This window comes from Rattus norvegicus, chromosome 14 (assembly GCF_036323735.1).
Source record: "Rattus norvegicus strain BN/NHsdMcwi chromosome 14, GRCr8, whole genome shotgun sequence".
NCBI classification, from domain to species: domain Eukaryota; kingdom Metazoa; phylum Chordata; class Mammalia; order Rodentia; family Muridae; genus Rattus; species Rattus norvegicus.
This window is the reverse complement of record NC_086032.1, coordinates 37789771-37809818: the sequence shown is the minus strand read 5'-3', so window position 1 is coordinate 37809818 and position 20048 is coordinate 37789771. Positions and strand designations below refer to the sequence as shown.

The 20048-nt window shown below is 35.7% G+C and overlaps 1 protein-coding gene across 1 annotated transcript in view; it reads right to left on the bottom strand.

The window, feature by feature from the left end:
* The window catches only part of Gabrg1 (gamma-aminobutyric acid type A receptor subunit gamma 1), a 71360-nt gene that overhangs the window by 11833 nt on the left and 39479 nt on the right, over positions 1 to 20048 (bottom strand). The window contains exons 4-8 of the mRNA NM_080586.2: positions 11909 to 12129; positions 10233 to 10315; positions 5880 to 6017; positions 5604 to 5756; positions 2825 to 3036 (exon numbers count right to left, since the gene is read on the bottom strand). Of these exons, the coding sequence (NP_542153.1) occupies positions 2825 to 3036; positions 5604 to 5756; positions 5880 to 6017; positions 10233 to 10315; positions 11909 to 12129 (807 nt within the window). The remainder of the gene's footprint in view (positions 1 to 2824; positions 3037 to 5603; positions 5757 to 5879; positions 6018 to 10232; positions 10316 to 11908; positions 12130 to 20048) is intronic.

The following is a 20048-nucleotide window of genomic DNA, read 5'->3' as shown; positions in this document are numbered from 1 at the left end:
CCCAACAGTCTACTTCACTGGGGGTTCAGTCTTAGCAGGACCCAGGGCTTCCCCTTCCACTGGTGCTCTTACTAAAATATCATTCTGAGTGAGCTAACCCAATCACAGAAAGACATACATGGTATGCATTCATTGATAAGTGGCTATTAGCCCAAATGCTTGAATTACCCTAGATGCCTAGAACAAATGAAACTCAAGACAGATGATCAAAATGTGAATGTTTCACGCCTTCTTTAAAAGGGGAACAAGAATACCCTTGGCAGGGAAGAGAGAGGCAAAGATTAAAACAGAGACTGAAGGAACATCCATTCAGAGCCTGCCCCACATGTGGCCCATACATATACAGCCACCCAATTAGACAAGATGGATGAAGCAAAGAAGTGCAGACCGACAGGAGCCGGATGTAGATCGCTCCTGAGAGACACAGCCAGAATACAGCAAATACAGAGGCGAGTGCCAGCAGCAAACCACTGAATTGAGAATAGAACCCCCGTTGAAGGAACCCCATTCATTTCTAAGCTAATTTAAGATACAATCTTTTAAAAGGAAATTTGAACGGAAATACTGAATGTTAGTGAATAGTACTAACTACTAACAGAGGTGGTTATTAAATGAAAACCTTAGTTAAAGGATTAAGTTGCCTCTCTAAGGTCAGGAAGGCCTAAATAAAAACTTAAACAATAAAGTCTTTTGCCATCTTCCATGTTTGTTCACATAATTAGATTCTATTGCTGGAGAAACCACATACTTGGTTGAGTTTCCAGAGAAATCAATCCTGAGCTGACCAGAAACTCTACCTGCTGCCTGCGTTCATAGAACTACAAGGTGTCATCTAGGCTGCTGGGGAAGAAAGGACATCAACAGAGTTATCTAATTCTGGTCCCTGAATACCATGATGCTGACCTGCTAGACAAGATCTGTCCACTGGTACAATAATGAAATTCTATTTCTGGGTTAACCAGCTGTTTTCCACAAGATTTGAAGCCTGCTTCACAGGAGGAGTACTGAAAACATGATCAAAACTCATGGCTGTGGAAGTCTTGGACCTCAGAGGGTAACTTACTGATGTTATTCTTCTAAACGGCCATGTTTTCTAACACAAGACCTTATGTTTATATTCATTTTTACCTCGGTGGATAGTAGTTACGCTTTAAAGTGTTGGAAATTACTGCAAATGCCTCATAATAGAACATCTACATCAATGCCATCACTCCTACAAAACTTCATGGGACATTGTAAGAAACAGAGAAAAGGATTGTAAGAAGGGTGTGGTGAAATGCTGTATTCTGGACATGGCTTTTCCACGCAAGAATTAAAAGCATCTGTGATTGCATAACGGGATCCAGTTAAGATCCTAGCTTGAAGCAGATTATGGTTTCTACAACCACTACTCAGATGAGGAACTACTAAGTGTTTGTAGTTGCTCTAAGAGAAAGGGTCATTTTTCTTTAGAACTATGATCATCGGAAGGTTGTCCAGGACCTACAGGATGATCTCATACACATATGCATGTGATCGGGACTGAAAAGACTAAACATGTAAAATATATAGTTCTAAAACAACATGAAGTTAGGATAAAAATGTACTGCTACAGTCCTAGGGAGAGGAGATTGAGTAAGGGTAGTGAAACATAGTATTATCAAGACTGGATGCTGTATAGTGTGTGTGTGTGTGTGTGTGTGTGTGTGTGTGTGTGTGTGTGTGTGTGTGTGTGTGTGTGTCATTTTGCAAGGAATAACCAATAGAGAAAGCTATAACCAAGAATTTATGGCTGGGCAGTTATGGGTAATCTAGTTTTACCTTAATTTTATTTACTTTTTATCATAGTTCTCAAACATCTCAAACTGTTTATATAAGAAAGAAAACCCATCGATGTTCAGAAAAGCATCTCCAACTAAAATGAGGTGCTGTTAAGGCATCCACACTGGGGAAAGAGAAGTACTTTTTACTCAGATATAGCTAACAGCTGTCTAACCACTCTTAGCACCAGCTTGAAAGGAGGGAATGCATGATGGTGCTATCAGCATAGCCTCCTACCAGTGGTTGAAATGGTCGTAAGTTTGAGAACCAACAATGTTACTGCCAGTTTCCTAATCTAATATGATTTCTAACCTTTTTCAAAATACCATCATATACACGGATAAGTGTAGCTGTCACTGCTCATCAAAGGATCTTCATTTCCAAGAGATGGAGACAAATCCATAGCTGAACAACTACTGGCTATGCAGAGCATTAGAGACTGCCAGGTAGTCAATATCAAATGATACATCTTCAGTACAATTCCTAACACTGAGGGGAAGTGAAAGTCACGGAAAATGGAGTGGAAAACTCTCATAAGCAGTGACTGAGGATGCCTGTTCACAGGCCTTATCTCCTAGACACAACAAGTAAGCACACCTATGGATTCTCAGCAGCCTACTTGTCTGAACAAGACCATCATAACACCAGCTGCAGGTAGGAGAAATTCTACAAGGTCTCACTCCTGGATGAATTGCTACAGGGGGGTTAGTTTGTTGCTGAGAAAGGGAGAACTGGTTGTCCCTGGGAACTGACATCCACATGATTTGTCCAATCCCAAGTGGGCAACCCTCGACAATGCACATATGAGCAACGGAAAATGGACGCAGAGTGCTGCATGCACATCTGCACACATATTACATACAAATTATTGGTACATGTAACAAGAAGAGTTGAAGGAGAACTTGTGAATTAGGAAGGGAGGAAAAGGCAGGAGAAAAAAAAAAGGAGAGTGATATCTATACAATGTTCCCTCCTGTGTGAAGTTATCATCATATCAATATTAAAAACTAAAAATAAAACATACCGAAGTTTTGCTTTTCAGCTTCCTGTCTCTGGTGGTTTTTCCTTTATTGTTACTAGTAAAATAATGCAAGGTTCCATACTCCATGAGTGCTGCAAACACAAAAATGAAACACACAGAGACAAAGAGATCCATTGCTGTCACGTAAGAAACCTTAGGTAAAGATTTTCTAGCGATTGTACTGAGGGTTGTCATAGTCAAAACCGTAGTGATACCTGTGAAGAAAGGGGGAAAATAGATGATTAAAAGTAATTTAACAGAACATTTGTATTCTTTTGTCTAATTTGACAATATTGTCAGCTGAAATAAACAATAGAGACAAAAGGATATGATTGCCAGAAAGAATTACTAGTAACCATGGCTACATTACATTCACTGTGTTCTTTGTGTAGGAAATTTTAATGATTTAAATTACTATGGATTGCAGGTTGGCTCCTAATATTCAGTCTTCCCTTCTTCTGTCATTAAAAAAAGAACCATTTTTCATTGTGAGATGGCTTTCTGCAAAACATTTTCATTGTCTACCTTCTCTGCTGCAGATTGTGACCACAGAATAAGATCTAAGCTCAAAATTAAGTCTAGAAGAAGACGCTTCCCTGCTGGAAATGCTCTCCTTTTTGTCTGTCTTCTTAGGTTTACTGTGATGTAAAATTGAGAAGCCAGTGTAGTCCCCTCAAACTATAAGAAGACTCTGGAAATTCCCCCACAACATAGCTGTAAACATAATGTCCCTGAATCCTTCTTGCCACATTATATATACCACAATGAACCACAACATCTGGACTTGTACAATAAAAAAAAAAAGTACTTTTCAACTCACTTGAAGCAACAGTTACTGCACGACTATTGTTTTGTTTGGCTTTACCCAGTGAAAATAACCTAAACTAGTATACTACCAAAATATATTTTAACATGGTAATTTTGACTTGGTATTTAAAATTCCATATGTAAGGATCCATCCAGAATTACATCAATTTTATATTTCAAAGACACAATGAATTTTTATTTCCAAGAATTCAGTATGTGTAATTGTAATACATGTCAGAGCCTAGCCCATTGGTCCATCTCTAATTTACCTCTCTTTTTCACACATTAGTCTTCCCCCTTCTGTCAGTCTTTGGACACATAAATGAGAAGAGCCTCAATATTCTTTGTGCCTAAAGCACAGTCGTTCTCATTCATCTATGTTCATAGTTATGTAAGCACATTTGGGTATGCTTTTATATTTGTATGTACGTCACATACATATATTGTAAGAAAACAGGACCTGATTTCCTGAAACTGTAGTCACAATAGTATTGGAAACCAATCCTGGGTCTTCTGCTCTTAACCTCCAAGTTACCTCTCTAGATCCTACCAACTATATTCTCATTTTTTATGTCACCAACGATAGATCTACAAGTGGAATGTTTAACTCTCTTAAATTTACTAAGTATAATGCTAAATAAATTATGTTGTAGATATGAAGAGAAAGGGCTATAGAAACATCGTTATTATGGGGCAAGCAGCAGGGACCATTTTCTCTTATGTGCCCACTGAAGCATTCAGAAATAATTCCCTGATATGAACATAATTTTTTCTTTCATGTATAAATAGTATTAGAGATAAAAATGATATATGTGTTATAGATTTTGTTATGTGTGTATAAATATAAACAAAGTTAGGTTGACCTTCTGACTTTTCAATTATTTGCTATGTGATCATAGCAACAATGTCTTAATTGTTTTTAATTGTACCTATAGATCAGAGCCATCAACATTCACAGTAACTAAGTCATAATTTTATTATCATAAAAGTTTTTCCATAAGTCATAAAACTTATGGACCATAGGATCATAAAACATTTTAATTAATTAATATAAATTTAGATATGTAGATTTTTTACTCATTTTGTCTACTCCTTTAGTAACGCCCCCTAATTTTTTTCTGCTACTTGAATCTTCAGGTTCTATAGCTGACATATTTTGTGATTTCCATTTTACTGTGTTTATAAGACAAACTTGTTTAACAGCACTCATAGAAATTACAGGAAAAAAATAAAATCAACTTAACTTTATATTTTGGATACCATTATAACTGTGTTGAGATTTAATCTTCATGCTGTAAATGAATCAGTTGATAAATAAGTTTTCCTTGTATATCATTACAAGGACAATAGATTGTCTCTCTCTTATAAGCACATTTAAAATACATCATTTATTTTCCTATATAGAATGTTCAGTAAAAAACACTCTTACAGGGAAGGAATAACCTATTTTTTAAAGTATGAATAGAATGTACTCTTTTAATTATAGTGTAAGAAACTCCAAGAATAACAAATTAATCAATTTTTTATGGTACAGAAGCCAGGAAGCTTCATGTTCCTTCCAGATATCTGTCTCTCAGGACAGCTGAGTATTGATTTGTGATTCCATGATTCACCAGGAAACGAATGTTGATTTTTGTGATTCTGCTAAAAGAAACCAATTTTTATTATAAAGCAATTGAAATATTGATTAAATAGTATTTAGCTATTTCTACTTTCTGCTCTTCATGTGTTATTTCTCATATGTTATAAAGTTATGTTTACAGGAAAATATGAGTTTTCTAATACAAAGTTCTTACTGTGTGGTTTTCTGTTTTGTTTTGTCTTTTCTTTTTTTTAAGTCCTTTAAAGTTGGTATAACACCTAATTTTCCTATTTATTAATACCTCATTGTAGTCTATGGGATATTTCTAACAAATGTATCAATAAAGATATATTTACTAATCTTTAAGTCTGTGATGTAGTAGCACAGCCTTACCCAGGGATGTTCTAGCAGGTACAGCATCTTTGTTGATCCAAAAAGACACCCAGGAAAGAACAACTGTTAGAATGCACGGAATGTAGGTCTGAATTGTGAAATAGCCCATCCGTCTGCTCAGGTCAAAAAAGATAGTCATGATAATATAATCTCCTATAAAAAACAGATATGTTTTAAATTGAGTAAAGTATATAAAATATAGATTCTAATTTACAAACTTTATAACAGTGACTGTTACTGCCAGAATTATTCATTTGAATCCTATTTCCTCCTTACCGGAGATTGTGTGAGAGATTTCGGTTGAATTTCTTAACCCTACAAAGGCAAACTGATACAATCTCCAGTACTTAGGATCAGCCACTTCCACTGACGGCTTTTTCCACTTGTACTCAATTTCATTTTTAGGGTATCCATCTGTAGAGAAAATTGTAATAAAATGTATGTAGTGTAGCAAAATTTAAACAAGTTACAATTACAATAGCAACACATTTAAACAATTACTACTGGAAAGTCCAAGATACAATTTCTAGACTGCATGTAGCTCAGGAAGAAGAAAGACAAAAGTATGCATGTTTCAGTACTTCTTAGAAGAGGGAACAAAATACTCACAGGAGGAAATACAAAGTGTGGAGCAGAGACTGAAGGAATGGCCATCCAGAGACTGCTACACCTGGGGATCCATCCCACCAAAAGTGGTGCTCGCTGATGAGAGCCTGATATAGGTGTCTCCTGAGGCTCTACCAGAGCCTGACAAATACAGAGGCAGATGCTCACAGCTAACCCTAACTGAGAACAGGGTCCCCAATGAAGGAATTAGAAAAAGGACTAAGGTAGCTGAGGGGGTTTGCGACCCCAGAGGAAATACAACAGTATCAACCAACCAGACGCCCCAGAACTTGCAAGGACTAAATCATCAACCAAAGAGTACACATGGAGGGACCCATAGCTCCAGCTGCATATGTAGCAGAGGATGGCCTTGTTGGGCATCAATGTGAGGAGAGACCCTGGGTCCTGTGAAGGCTTGATGCCCCAGTGTAAGGAATGCCAGGATGGGGAGGCAGGAGGGAATGGGTAGGTGGGTGGGGGAGCACCCTAATTGAGGCAGAGTATGGAGGGATGGGATGGGGTGTTTCCAGAGGGGAAACCAGGAAAGGGAATGACATTTGAAATGTAAATAAGGAAAATATCCAATAAAAGAATAGAAAAAAAGAAAAGAATTACGAGAAAAAAGTCTTCTCTCATTCAATATTTCAGGTTTGTCAAATATAGAAAATGCTAACTGAAACGTGTGTGTGTGTGTGTGTGTGTGTGTGTGTGTGTGTGTGTATGCATGTGGGTATGTATTTGTGTGTGTTTGTGCTTTAAAGAATTATATAGCAGTTATGATGATTTTATTATATAGCAGTATTCAGAAGGATTCATAAGGACTCATGGATGTCACCCTATCATTCTTATTCATCCATCTCAGTTTTTCTCCAACATCATTGGTCTGGATTTTGAAATCATCTCAGAATCTCATGTGCTAGAATTACAAGTCGACATCACTGTGGCCTGGTAGCTTCTATTTTCTACTAGATATTCCCGAAATACTGTCAAACCAACACATGAAGTCAACAATATTAGCCCAAATGCTCGAATTAACCTAGATCCACAGGACACATGAAACTCAAGAAGGATGATCAAAATGCAGATGCTTCACTCCTTTGTTAAAAGGGGAACAAGAATACCCTTGGGAGGGAATAGGGAGGCAAAGTTTAGAACAGAGGCAGAAGGAACGCCCATTCAGAGCCCGCCCCACATGTGGCCCATACATATACAGCCACCAAACTAGATAAGATGGATGAAGCAAAGAAGTGCAGGCTGACGGGAACTGGATGTAGATCTTTCCTGAGAGACACACCCAGAATACAGCAAATACATAGGCGAATGCCAGCAGCAAACCACTGAACTGTGAACGGGACCCCCGTTGAAGGAATCAGAGAAAGGACTGGAAGAGCTTGAAGGGGCTCGAGACCCCACATGTACAACAATGCCAACCAACCAGAACTTCCAGGAACTAAGCCACTACCCAAAGACTATACATGGACTGACCCTGGACTCTGACCTCATAGGTAGCAATGAATAGCCTAGTAAGAGCACCAGTGGAAGGGGAAGCCCTGGGTCCTGCTAAGACTGAACCCCCAGTGAACGGGTTTCTTGCAGGGAGGGCAGTAATTGGGGGAGGTTTGGGAGGGGAACACCCATATAGAAGGGTAGGTTTAAGGGGATGTTGGCCTGGAAACTGGTAAAGGGAATAACATTTGAAATGTAAATAAAAAATACCCAATTTAATAAAGATGGAAAAAAAGAAATTCTCAAATCTAAGTTGATTACAATTCTATCTTTCTGGTTATAAATTCTATATAAATTCTTGTTACTGAAGTGTTCCTCTATTTGTAATCACTTGTAATGTTTGAAATATTTTGGGAAAAAGAAAGTTTTAATTGTTTCTACACCGGAGTTGGTATGCATATTACATGATCAGTAGAGACTAATCACTGTAGATATTTTCAAATAAAGACATTATTTTGCAGGATATTCTGTCATTAAAGCAATAAAATGTTTCACCTTCGAAGACCTAGTTAAGATTATTTACTCTTTCCTTTTTTCATGTCACTTTTTTATCACATTTTGTGTTGCTTGCTCTTATTAATTATAGGTATAGAAACTAGATGATATATTTAAACAATACCATGGACACTGACAAACACAAAACTATGACATTGACTGAATTATGCTATAACAGGATTTTCTACATATTGTTGTAAAGTGCTAGAAGTGAAAATTTGAATTTTTCTACTGGACTCTGATCATAACTAATGTATTAGTGTGTCATTGACACCAAGTTGTCCATACAAGATGTAGAATTCCCAAGTAATATCAATCAAAGCCAAGTGAAGGCCATATCCAGAGGTAAGAGTTTAAAAAGAACAATGATTGTCATAACATCAATATTTACCTATAAAGTATGCCGTGAGCAATCATATCTCACCTGGAAATTGAATCTTATCTCCATGAGATACAGTTTGGAAAACAAAGAACTGAGTTCTGACCTGATTAGTATAGAATTATGTTATAGTTTTGCAAGCTTATTAATATGTTTCAAAAAATTAATACTGAATTTAAAAGGATTTAAGAGGTTAAAGAGGATAAAAGCTGGGTGAAATTTGGGAATGGCTACCTCACAGTCCAAGAGGAAGTAGGTGAGAGTCTTAAAAAAAATCATTATTTATAGAAATGGAAAGAAACTTAATTTATCAATATAAACTATTGTATTATCAAAATGATCACATATTCCTAATACTTGATTATTATCTAAACAAGTATTTATTTTTGCAAACTATATATGAGTAACATGTATTAATAATCATTGAATGTAATTAATATTTCAATAAAACACTATAACTATCATATCATAAATAATAATAGATTGGTTTTTATTTTCAGGTTATTGAGATCTAAATACTCCTTTCACCTATTTTCATTAACCAAATAAACCACGTTTACCTTTGCTTTTCCAGCTTATTACAGTCTTCTCTAATATTTGTTATTCACACAGTAAATACTTTTCTCTCAATCCATTTAAAACATAGTTTAAAGATAATTTAATGAAGTTAAATGTTGCATAAGGAAGATTAATATGATTAAAACATTTTTTTTAAATTTCTGTTTGTGTAGAAACATTTGAATGCAAAACAAGATTCATAGCACCTTTGACAAAACAGGGTAAAAATAAGGAATGTTTTATTGTGTTCTTTATTTTGTTTTTCTTTTTCTGTTGTTTGTTTGTTTGTGGATTTGTTTGCTTCGTTTTATCTTATTTCGTTATTCTTCAATACCAGTTTGTTTTTCTCCAGAGAAACAGAAACTTTGTGGATTTGAATGGGAAAGGAAGTGAATGGTATTTTGGAGGATTTGGGGCAGGAAATTGTAAGCAGAACATATTATATGCATAAGCAGTAATGGGGGGAGGATGGAGAGGGGAACACCCATCTAGAAGGGGAGAGCGAGGGGTTATGGGGATGTTGGCCTGGAAACTGGGAAAGGTAATAACAATTGAAATGTAAATAAGAAATACCCAATTTAATAAAGATGGAGAAAAACAAAATGAAAAAAATAAGCAGCAGAGATGAGGTGCAGGGACTGGAAAAGGGAAGCGGTTGGGGCTGAGTTAACCAAAGCTAAGGATGTATGAGAAGCCTTATAGATATCTACCAGCTAGTGAGCTAATTTCAAAAGGCAACTTTAAACAAAATAGAGCTCAAGTGGAATTCATAGAATAAATAGATTATTGAGTGAAAAATTCTATTTCCTTGTTAAGATCTATTTTCAATAAAATAACATGAAAAATATTAACGGCACCAAAATAAAACTAAAATGTGTGAAAATTACTCTGTAATGCATATATTCAGACAATATATTTATTTGCAATTTTTTATTCAAACTCAATAAACAAATATGACTTATGTTACTAAAAAGTTGAAGAATTTTAATAAGAATAACTATAATTATACTAGTTTTATTTCATTTTGTATATTAATAAAGTATATTGAAGCTAAACTTTGTAGAATTATCATTTTTTTCACTTACAGCTTGAAAATTCCAGTGGACAGGAATGTTCATCCATAGGAAAGTTATGGAGTTGAAGGTAGCATTCTGCATTAATTGTTAATCTGTTTAAAGGGGGGAAAAGTACTGCATAAAAGAAAATACTTTGAATCATCAAAAAACATGTATGTTTTAAAATAGCATTAGGACCACCTCTAATGGATTATGGTTTAATAGAATACTAGGCTTACATTAAAGATTAATGATTATTATGATATCATTCACTGTTGGGTATGAAACTCACACATCTTTTATTCTAAAGCCAACTAAGTAGCTGTTCTACTATTCTATATGTTTCAATCTCTACACTTACATTAAAATCTCTGTAACTTCAGGAATACATATATTTGCAAATATATTTATAGGAATATGAAAGTAGTACATTATGCAAGGCTATGTATGAATTTTTTCTCTAAGTTTTGTATGATAATCTTCAAAGACAACACTAAGGATCATGGCAAAGTGAAAACCTCTTGAAGCCTCAAAGAACTGCAGGCAACTGAGGAAACCTTGGAACAAGAGAGGTTGTCTTCCCAAGGAAGAACATATTCACTGTCTGTCAAGAGGACTTCCCAAGGAGGAGCATACCCATTGGCTGTCCAGGGCCAATGGTCAACCTTGAAAAATTGATAAAAGTTACACACTATATGGACTAAGCAAGTCATATATTTAGGAATATATATTTGTATGCATATACACGTACACATTAATGCATGCATACATGTACATATACATGTACGCATGTAATAACAATTAATAATAAAAGAGGCAATAAATTTGAAGGAGAGTGAGAAAGGATATATGAGAAGGAAGGAGGACACTGGAGAGAGAAATGCAACTATATTATAATCTCAAGAGTAAAATTAAAACAGTAAAAATAGAGAATTTAGTTTTTAATAAGCATACTTGTTGTTGGGAATAAGTTGAGTAGATTTGAACTCATACATCAATCTGTTCTGGTCATGTTTTATTATAGTTCTTAAAACCAGAATAATATTAAATTCCAAAGAAAGATTGACAGTATTTTCCATTACATATTCAGCCATATAAGGCACGGCTAGAATGATGAATCTGCAGGCAAGCACTTTTGCTGACCTTGCAGAGCACCTATCTGGCTTCCCAGTACCCACACAGTGGCTCAGAATCATCTATAAATCCAGTTCCAGGAGATGTAAGTGCTTCCGTTTGGTTTCTAGCAGGTATGAGTGTGGGAAATGTGTAAGTAAGGCTGGGCAGTGGTGATGCACACCATTAATCCCAGCACTGAGGAGACAAAGGCAAGTGGATCTCAGTAAGTTCAAAGCCAGCCTGATCTACTTCATGAGTTCTAGGGCAGCTGAGGCTACACAAAGAAAGCCTGCCTCGATAAAATGCAAACAAAAGTAATAGACATATAAAATAGAAAGAATTTAAAACATCAAATAAATAAATGAACGAATACTACAACACTAGATGAAATCTTCTCGGCTTCCAAGAAAAAGTCCAAGGACTTTCCCCAGACCTTTCACATAAGAGCAACTCTGCTTATGAAAAGGTAACCTAAAGAGTTCCCCATCTTAGATTTTGGCAAGTAGAAGGGGCTCCTGTGTCCTGCTCGGCTGGTACGAAGAAGGCCTATTGGTAGCAGACAGAGTACTGTAGGTTACAATCACTGTTACCTCAGAGTGTAGAGAACCCTTCCATCACTCCATATCCGCAGCAGGCGATTGGGCGTTGTTATCCAGTGCGCATCAGATTTCCTTGAGTTCCTGAAGAACGTGTCAGGGATCCAAATTTTTCCCACCATGTTGCTGTTAAGCATAAGGACTTTCATGGTGCTGTTGAACTTTAAACGGCTATCAAACCAGGTCTGGGCAAAAATGATGTCTATCGTGTACTCCTATAAGATAACAATAATAATATGTTAATAATGGTATTATTTTAGATGTTTCTCTATGAAATTTGAATTTCATAGAACAAAATTTCCTATAAATGAGTAGCACTTAGATTCTGTCTCTTTGAAGAAATAATTCTGGTATTTTAAACTTCCTTTAAAATTGAGTTTGAGTGACTCACCTAAAGTGAAATCCAGTAATTGCAGATACCTTCTGTGGTATTAATCTTCTGTAATATTTTTCAGTTCCATAATCTTCAGTTTTAGAAGTTATTAAGTACCATTAGCAGTGTTAAATTTGGTTATATTTACATCATACTTTCCATAAACATGAACAATATCCACCAATTTATCAAAGGTCACTCATAATATCTTTAGTCTGAAATTTGATTCCCACTATTTGAGTTCAATACTGTTGACTACCAAGCAATTACATCTGAAACTTAATATCAATGGTTCTGTATACTATCCTGTTACCAGAACTTTCTAACATCTTGTGAAATATGTATCATTATTGCCAATGGACATTTACAAGGCTGAATATTAAATTCCTATTAGAGTTCTCATGGTGAGACCTAGGGTGCAACACTCTGTAACAAGAAGTAGCTACCAGAGAGAGAAGCGTGGCTATAAATCACAAATATCAAATCAGACATCGCCTACCTTTGTAACCTAAAAAAATGCCTGCCATCCTATGAGTGTTTATTTTTTCATAAAAAATAAGGAAAGAACAATGAGAGAAAAAAGAAACTGTAAACATATGTGTGTTTCTGTGTGGCCAATGACTTGTATGTGTGCAAAATGTTAACGTTAAATGAGGAAGTAAAAGCAGTTTACTGTTGGCTAGTAGAAAGGATATTCTTGATGTGATATTTGCAATTGGTCAATTTGCTTGAAAGGAAATATTTACCATAAGAAATGGAAGCATGACTGTGAGTTTGGGTGATGAATATTTAATATCTATTTTTAAGCCAAAGAGACTAATGAATAAACAGTCTGGGACCCAATTTATCAATAGGGAAGTTGGATAAAATCCTAGGTTGCAGGAGGAATATTTATCATTTGGTTACTGGAATACAGAGATAAATTAAGAGGGGAAACTTGATTTTATCACAAACATATGATAGAGATTCTGAATCATCTTACTGGATGTTATCGGTGGTGTGCTACATTACCTCTGCATTTTTAGCCAGGCAAATCTACTTCTAAACACACTAGCACTGGACTGACTGCTCCTTGAATTATGTGAAAATGATTATTATCATTAACATAAAAGGTTATAGTATTTAACCCTTTTCTCACTTCCTGGTCAGGGCAAATATCCCTAATAAGTATTTGATATTGGTGATATTTATCTATATTTTCTCTTCATATACTCAAATGATTAACTCTTTGAAGCCCAACACTAACTTTGCCAATGATGGAAAGTTGGCTTTTAACAGCAAATATAAACAGAGGGAAATCTAGGTACACCCGGAAAGAGAACATGGCCAATGCTATTTAGAGAGCCAAGTCATACGTTCATGAATTTGCTTGTACTTACTGGAACAACATTAAACAGGCCACTTGAAGGATCCCCAGCAAAGCCGAGGCTGCAGCAAGTTTATTAATAGCAATCAAGCTTTTTATAGCTTTATCAGACATAAAATTAAAAGGCAGTTGCTAGGGTCAATACTAGTTGTCATTGCTAGGATATATGAAGTTTGCAAGCTACACTGTTTACACAAGACTAATATCTATGACCAATTGTCGTGTCGAGCTTCCAGGCCTCGTTCACTACTAAGGAAACACACAGAGGAAAACAAGCAGCCTGAATATTTCACTACCTGAGGGAGTGCATATGTCTCTCTGGAACTGAAAGGCACATTGTGCCCCAGAAGCCATGGATTCTACTCTGAAGAACCTATGACAAATAGCTCTCAACCCAGCTAGCCCAGGCCAACTCCATTTTCCCCTACACATTTGGACAGGCAACTACAGCAGATAATTTATATGAAACCAGGTAGAAAATGTGGCTAGTATAAAAAAACATTGTGATCTTAGGCATAATTAAATTCCGGATTCCTAAGATATCATCAAAAGTGGCATTTGAGAACAATTTTCCCAGTAATAGAAATGTTCACACAACACAAATGCTATTCAGCAACATCAAGGAATGTCTGAACGCAGGGCTTTCTACCCGCGTGGCCGTAAGCTCAGCATGGATCCTTGTTTCATTATACATAATTCTAAATGTGTTCATCGCTGTTGGAGGGGATATGGTTTCCAAGAGGTCAAATTTCCCTAAATAGAAAATATTAAAGAAAACTGAAATGTTTCTCCTCAAAACTAATCTGCGGTGAAAAGAAAGAGAGGCAGAGCGTATTTCTTGATAACTTGTCCTTCACAAAGCCTTGCAGGTGCGGCACTCCCAGGCCCCTTTAAACGGCTAATCCTTAATAAATGTCTTACTGAGATAAGAAGGTTATTGAAGTCTGTGCCATTTTATATGTAATCAAAAAATCCACTTTTGTTTACTCATTCATATTAGAGTAATTTCCAGAAAATGATCAAACTATGTTCTTGTACTTTATGTTCCCATTTAAAGGTTATAATAATCTGCATACAAAATAAGAAAAAAATTAGAAATGGAGTTTCTACTGACTCAGAACAAGTACAATTGCTTCTAGCAGAAACATTTTAGATAAGGAACAGTACATTTAATACTTGAGATCTGCCATGCCTTTCAAACTTTACTGTCTCCTTGAAATTTAACCAACAAAATGAATAAATGAGAAAAATGAGCTACTCTGATTTATAAGGTAGCAAGAGAAAAATCACCACTGGATATGACTACAGAAACCAAAGTTAAATATTGTAGCTACCTTTTGGATACATCAGTTTGTAAGGAGCAAGGGGATATTTGATATTTGGTTTTTTTTTTCAGTGTGGAAAAAATCTTCATATAAAATGCATGATCTACCTAGCTATTAATATAGAGCTATAACTTTATTGTGCTGTGTGTTTGATCTTGATCTTGTCTGTCTACCTTCATATAAGTATTTCCTTAAATGACCAAGTCATCTGTTAGCAAAAGTAAAGATACAGACAGGAAGAGGGATGAATAGTGAACCCATATTATGGGAGTGTCCGTGGGTAACAGCTCACAGAACCAACTGCACGTCACTCAACTATCGTAAAAACAGAAGACTGGAAAATCTCACAATAAGTAGAGAATTTGATGATTTTTTTTCCTAAAAATTTTCAAGGAGAACATGGAGGTCATGAAATGATAAAAAGAGATTCAAGAAATTCCCTTGAGTCCTGAATTCGGTTGTGTATCCTTTGGCTCTGGCCTAGTTTCTGTGAATATAGTTTGCAAATATCACACAGTATCATAAATATTAATTGCTAACCCATTCATCAAACAGCTTTTGATGGCGTCATTATTGTGCTCCTTCTGTTTGATATGAATATACTTGAAATAAACACTTGAAAATCAATAAAGTTTGAATAAGTGTAGCCAAATGGTGAAGACTGGTAAAAATTATTTGTAGCTGGAAGTAATTTACAGTGATACAGGATACATAAGGACAGGACTGTGGAAGGTACAAGGCCCCTTGGTTAATAAGTTGATAATAAGACTCTAAATTTTAGCACATATTCAAATTTTGAAGAAGTGCATGATTCAAACAACAAAGGAATGGACTGTGTATGTGTGTGTGTGTGTGTGCGTGTGTGTGTGTGTCAAAGATTTTTTTACAAAATACACAAAATATTTTACATGTGTAAGCTTTTATCTATTTAATATCAAATTCTCAATTTTTCTGAGATACAAATATAGCCCTAATTCCATGTACTATTACAACTGGAGCTAAGAACCTAAATTCCTAATAATTCGTTTGTTGATTTTTGGTATCAGCTTAATCATATATTTACTAACAGGTGTAAATTTCATGATAATCTGTGTGTAATTTCAAAGAGTAGAATATCCAACCTAGGAGAGCCACAGCTAAACTCTTGCTGTAGAATAGAAAATAAGAACTTCCCCAGACCTAGGGAGACTCGAGCACAACAGAAAGGCCAGTACCAACTCCTGTCTCTAACCATTTATCACCCAGATCTGCACACAACTGTCTCCATGGATTTATGCTGATCAGTTTCTGTTGAGAACGAGCAGATACATCAGAGGGACACATGACAGAGAGAGTAGATAAGCCTCTCATATAGAATTGGCTCCCGAGACCTGGGAAGGATGGCTCCTCTGACATTTGCAGAGCAGACAGACAGCTAGAGAGAGGGTTCCCGCACAAGTTTACTATTGCGGAAAAGTTGCCTTTTGAGGAACCGCTTTTGTTCTCTTATACTTTCTTGTGACTTTGGGAGGCTTACCCCCATTATAGAAGTTAGTTTACTTTTTTAAAAACTGTTCTAATATATTAGTAAAAAAAATAAAAAAAACTTTTAGAAAAAGATCTGGGATTGTATTTTGGACAAATAACTGTTAATCTTATCCAAAGCAAAATAACCCAGAGACTATTGTTCAGAGTGTCATCCCACTAGATTAACTAGCTCTCTTTGGCTTTGGAATATCTAACAAAAAATATCCACTTCTCTCTTTCTAGACAAGGGGATGATCCCTTTTGGAGGGAGAATTTTATGTCGTGTTTTCTAAGACTGTTCACAGTTACTTCATGTTGTCTCATCTCATTTTTAATTCTGCTTTGTTTCATATTTATCAATTGATTGGAAAAAATAAACTAAAGCTTTATGTTTATAGATTCATGATTGTATTTTCACTGCATGCTGAGGTTTACTTAAATGATCATCAATTCTAGAAATAAATGACTAACCCTAAAGACATGTGGTATTCCAAGAAATTCCCAGAAAATGAGATCCGGAAAGCCATTAGGAATCAGATTTGGGTGTGTGAAACATCATTTATAAGATACAAGTGTATTCATGCTCACATTTAAATATTTCATTGCACAGATGACTAAATATAATTTTCCTCAAAGCATTCTCACTTCTAGAGTCTATATTTTTTTTGCAAAATAATTATTCTGCATTTTCAAGCTCAGCCTTTTCATGCTCTACTGGTTTTTCTTGCCCTAATTGTGATGCAAGGAAGTAATTTCATAAAAGCTTACAGCCTTTAAGAAAAATTGATCACAACTGTGCCAACTGTAGGTTCACTATGACCGCAACAGCTAGCTCTGTTCTCTTTTATCTCTTCCTTTCTGCCTCTTTTCCTTGCTCCTTTCTTTCTCCTTATGTCCTCCCTCCCTCGCTCCCTTCCCCACTTGTTCCCTTCCTTCTTTCCTTTGTTCTTTCTCCTCTCTTTCCCACAGTTTCTCTCTCCCTAGAAGAGTTGCTGTTGATTGCATAATTAGGCTAAATCACCAGCCCATTTATTTTGCAATATAGGAAAACACTACTCCCATCAACTTTTCTTTTATAACAAATGGCACTGGCTTAAGCGGCATTAGCATCTTAAATTGATATAGATTCATACAGCGATCTTAACATCTATTTACTTTTCTGCTTTCTGAAAAATAGCTTCTTGCTAAAATAGTAAAATAAATAAATAATAGAATAACAAAATAACCCAAAATATCTACTTGCTAAAAATTGTGACACCTTTTCTGAAATTTTTTCTTTTGCATCTCTCCCAGATTTTCTATTCAAACTGAGAAGTGTTTGCACTAATTTTCATCAACTAAGCAACAATAAATACAACAAACTGCAATAAAAATAAAGATTATGGATCAATGTGATGGCTCATCACATTGTGTATAGTCTGAGGTTGAGCCTCAGAAGCCAAGTCATAAGTAGAAAAAGGGAACTATTTCCAGAGTTGACCTCAAGCTTCCATTTCAGTGCCGGGATGCATATGCCCACATACACACATACCATGAACTCAAACACTTCAGGAATACAGAAGGTGAGGTTTACAAAACATAAAATAAATTGTTTTGTCTAAGGCAAAATAAAATTTATATTGAATTTCAGGTACTTAAACATTAATATAATTTTGATGTAATGAGTAAGTCCATGGAAAATGAGCACACCAGATCATTGAGGCAGATATATATATATATATATATATATATATATATGTATATATATGTATATATATATGTTTTGTCTGCTAGTGCCATGTTAAAAATGTTTTCTATTGTTCTAAAATATGATTTGTGATTAAATTCATTTTTTGTAATTGGTTACAAAAATGTCATAACTAGTGCCTAAGTAAGGAAATTAAACTATGGTGGCAAGTTTTAATGATCATAAAAACTAAGGGAATAAACTTAAAAGTCAAAACTGAAGGTGCGTTTCTTCAAACAGAACAACCATTCACCAACTCCCAAATATCCAAATTATTTTCTCCACTCCACAGCACCTGCAGACTACTTACTCTGTTAAGAAAAAAATGAGCTTTCTTCCTGTGCCATTTTTCCTGTTCATAATTTCTCAAGTTAATTCACTTGGCATAATAACATTTCCTGTTAATATAGTAAACGAAAAGAAAATATTTTCTTTGATGTGTAAAACATACATCTCATGTTTTTCCCCTTCTTAAATGTAGAAGCAACTGAGAAGAAGAGAAGAGAGGAAATAGAGTTGGGGAAGCAACCTAGAGAGGTTAGAAGCATTTGTGTCTGTTATTCTGTCTGCCCCATTGGCCGGGTAGCCTACAGGGCAGTCCTTTAATTGGAATCCAGTCCCGCTGATCATCCAGATTGTCTCTGAATTACACACCTCATATCTGAATTTTGCGTTCTCAGCTCTGCCTCCATTAGCAAAACCAGTTAGAAAATCTAGCAAGAAGAATCTATGGGCCTTCAGAAGTTGTGTTCTGCGACAACGAGAGAGGTCACTCTGGTACCTAGGATCAGAGGGATTATGTTCTGAAGATGTGGTCTACCCCATGACAGGTTGTTAATGCTTACTTCTCTCCTGGCTTTCATTTCCAGTGATTCCCACTAATACCCACTGCATGGAGTTAAACCTGCTAATCTCCTGCTCTAGTCTCTCTACATAAAGAGATCTCCTTTCACTTTCTGGTTGCTTCTCTTCTTTTGCCTTCACTGGAGAAAAAAAGTGCTGTGTCCCTTACTGAATTCTTTAACCACTGGTTGTTTTCCCCACTAGTAAGTGTGAGCTGTATGAGATCAACAAAATAAAACCATAACTGGGGGTTGGGGATTTAGCTCAGTGGTAGAGCCCTTGCCTAGGAAGCGCAAGGCCCTGGGTTCAGTCCCCAGCTCCGAAAAAAAAGAAAAAGGAAAAAAAAATAAAACCCTACCCGCTTCTCAAAGACAGTAAATGTGCAAGTAGGAAAGAGCTTTACTCCTATTACATTGCTCCTGTTGATATTATCTTGCTTCAGATCTGTATGTACCTGCTTTTTGTCTATATTTATGCATTTTAGTAAGAATGTAAACAAAACTATAATGCTTCTTCATGTTACTTAGTTGTTTTCAGCCTGCACCAGTACATTCTCAAATATTTTAATATAAATTCTCAGTATAAAAAGTAAAAAAACTGTTAATTGGCTGAAAACATTCATGTAGTTAATATAAAAAGCCCTAATTTTTAAAATAGGCATATGATATTTCAAAGTCGTGATCCAATCCTGAAACACAGGAAAGAAATCTGCAATTAATTGTTAAATGAAATTTTAGGTGTTATTATGTGCTACTTAATATAGCCAAGTTTTACAAAGAAGGATAACATGGTGTAAGCAAACCTGGTCCCATCAAACAGTTACAACAGTGCATGAATACTTGCACTCGGGCTGCAGTGGGCGGGCAATTACTGAGATAAGGGTGAAGCTCTTGTCTGGTGAGCTGTGCTCATGTTTCTCTGCACTCACAGCCAAGCAATTCTGTTCATTTCATGAAATATTTGTCCTGGATTTCTTAGTTAAAATTGTCTTCGAC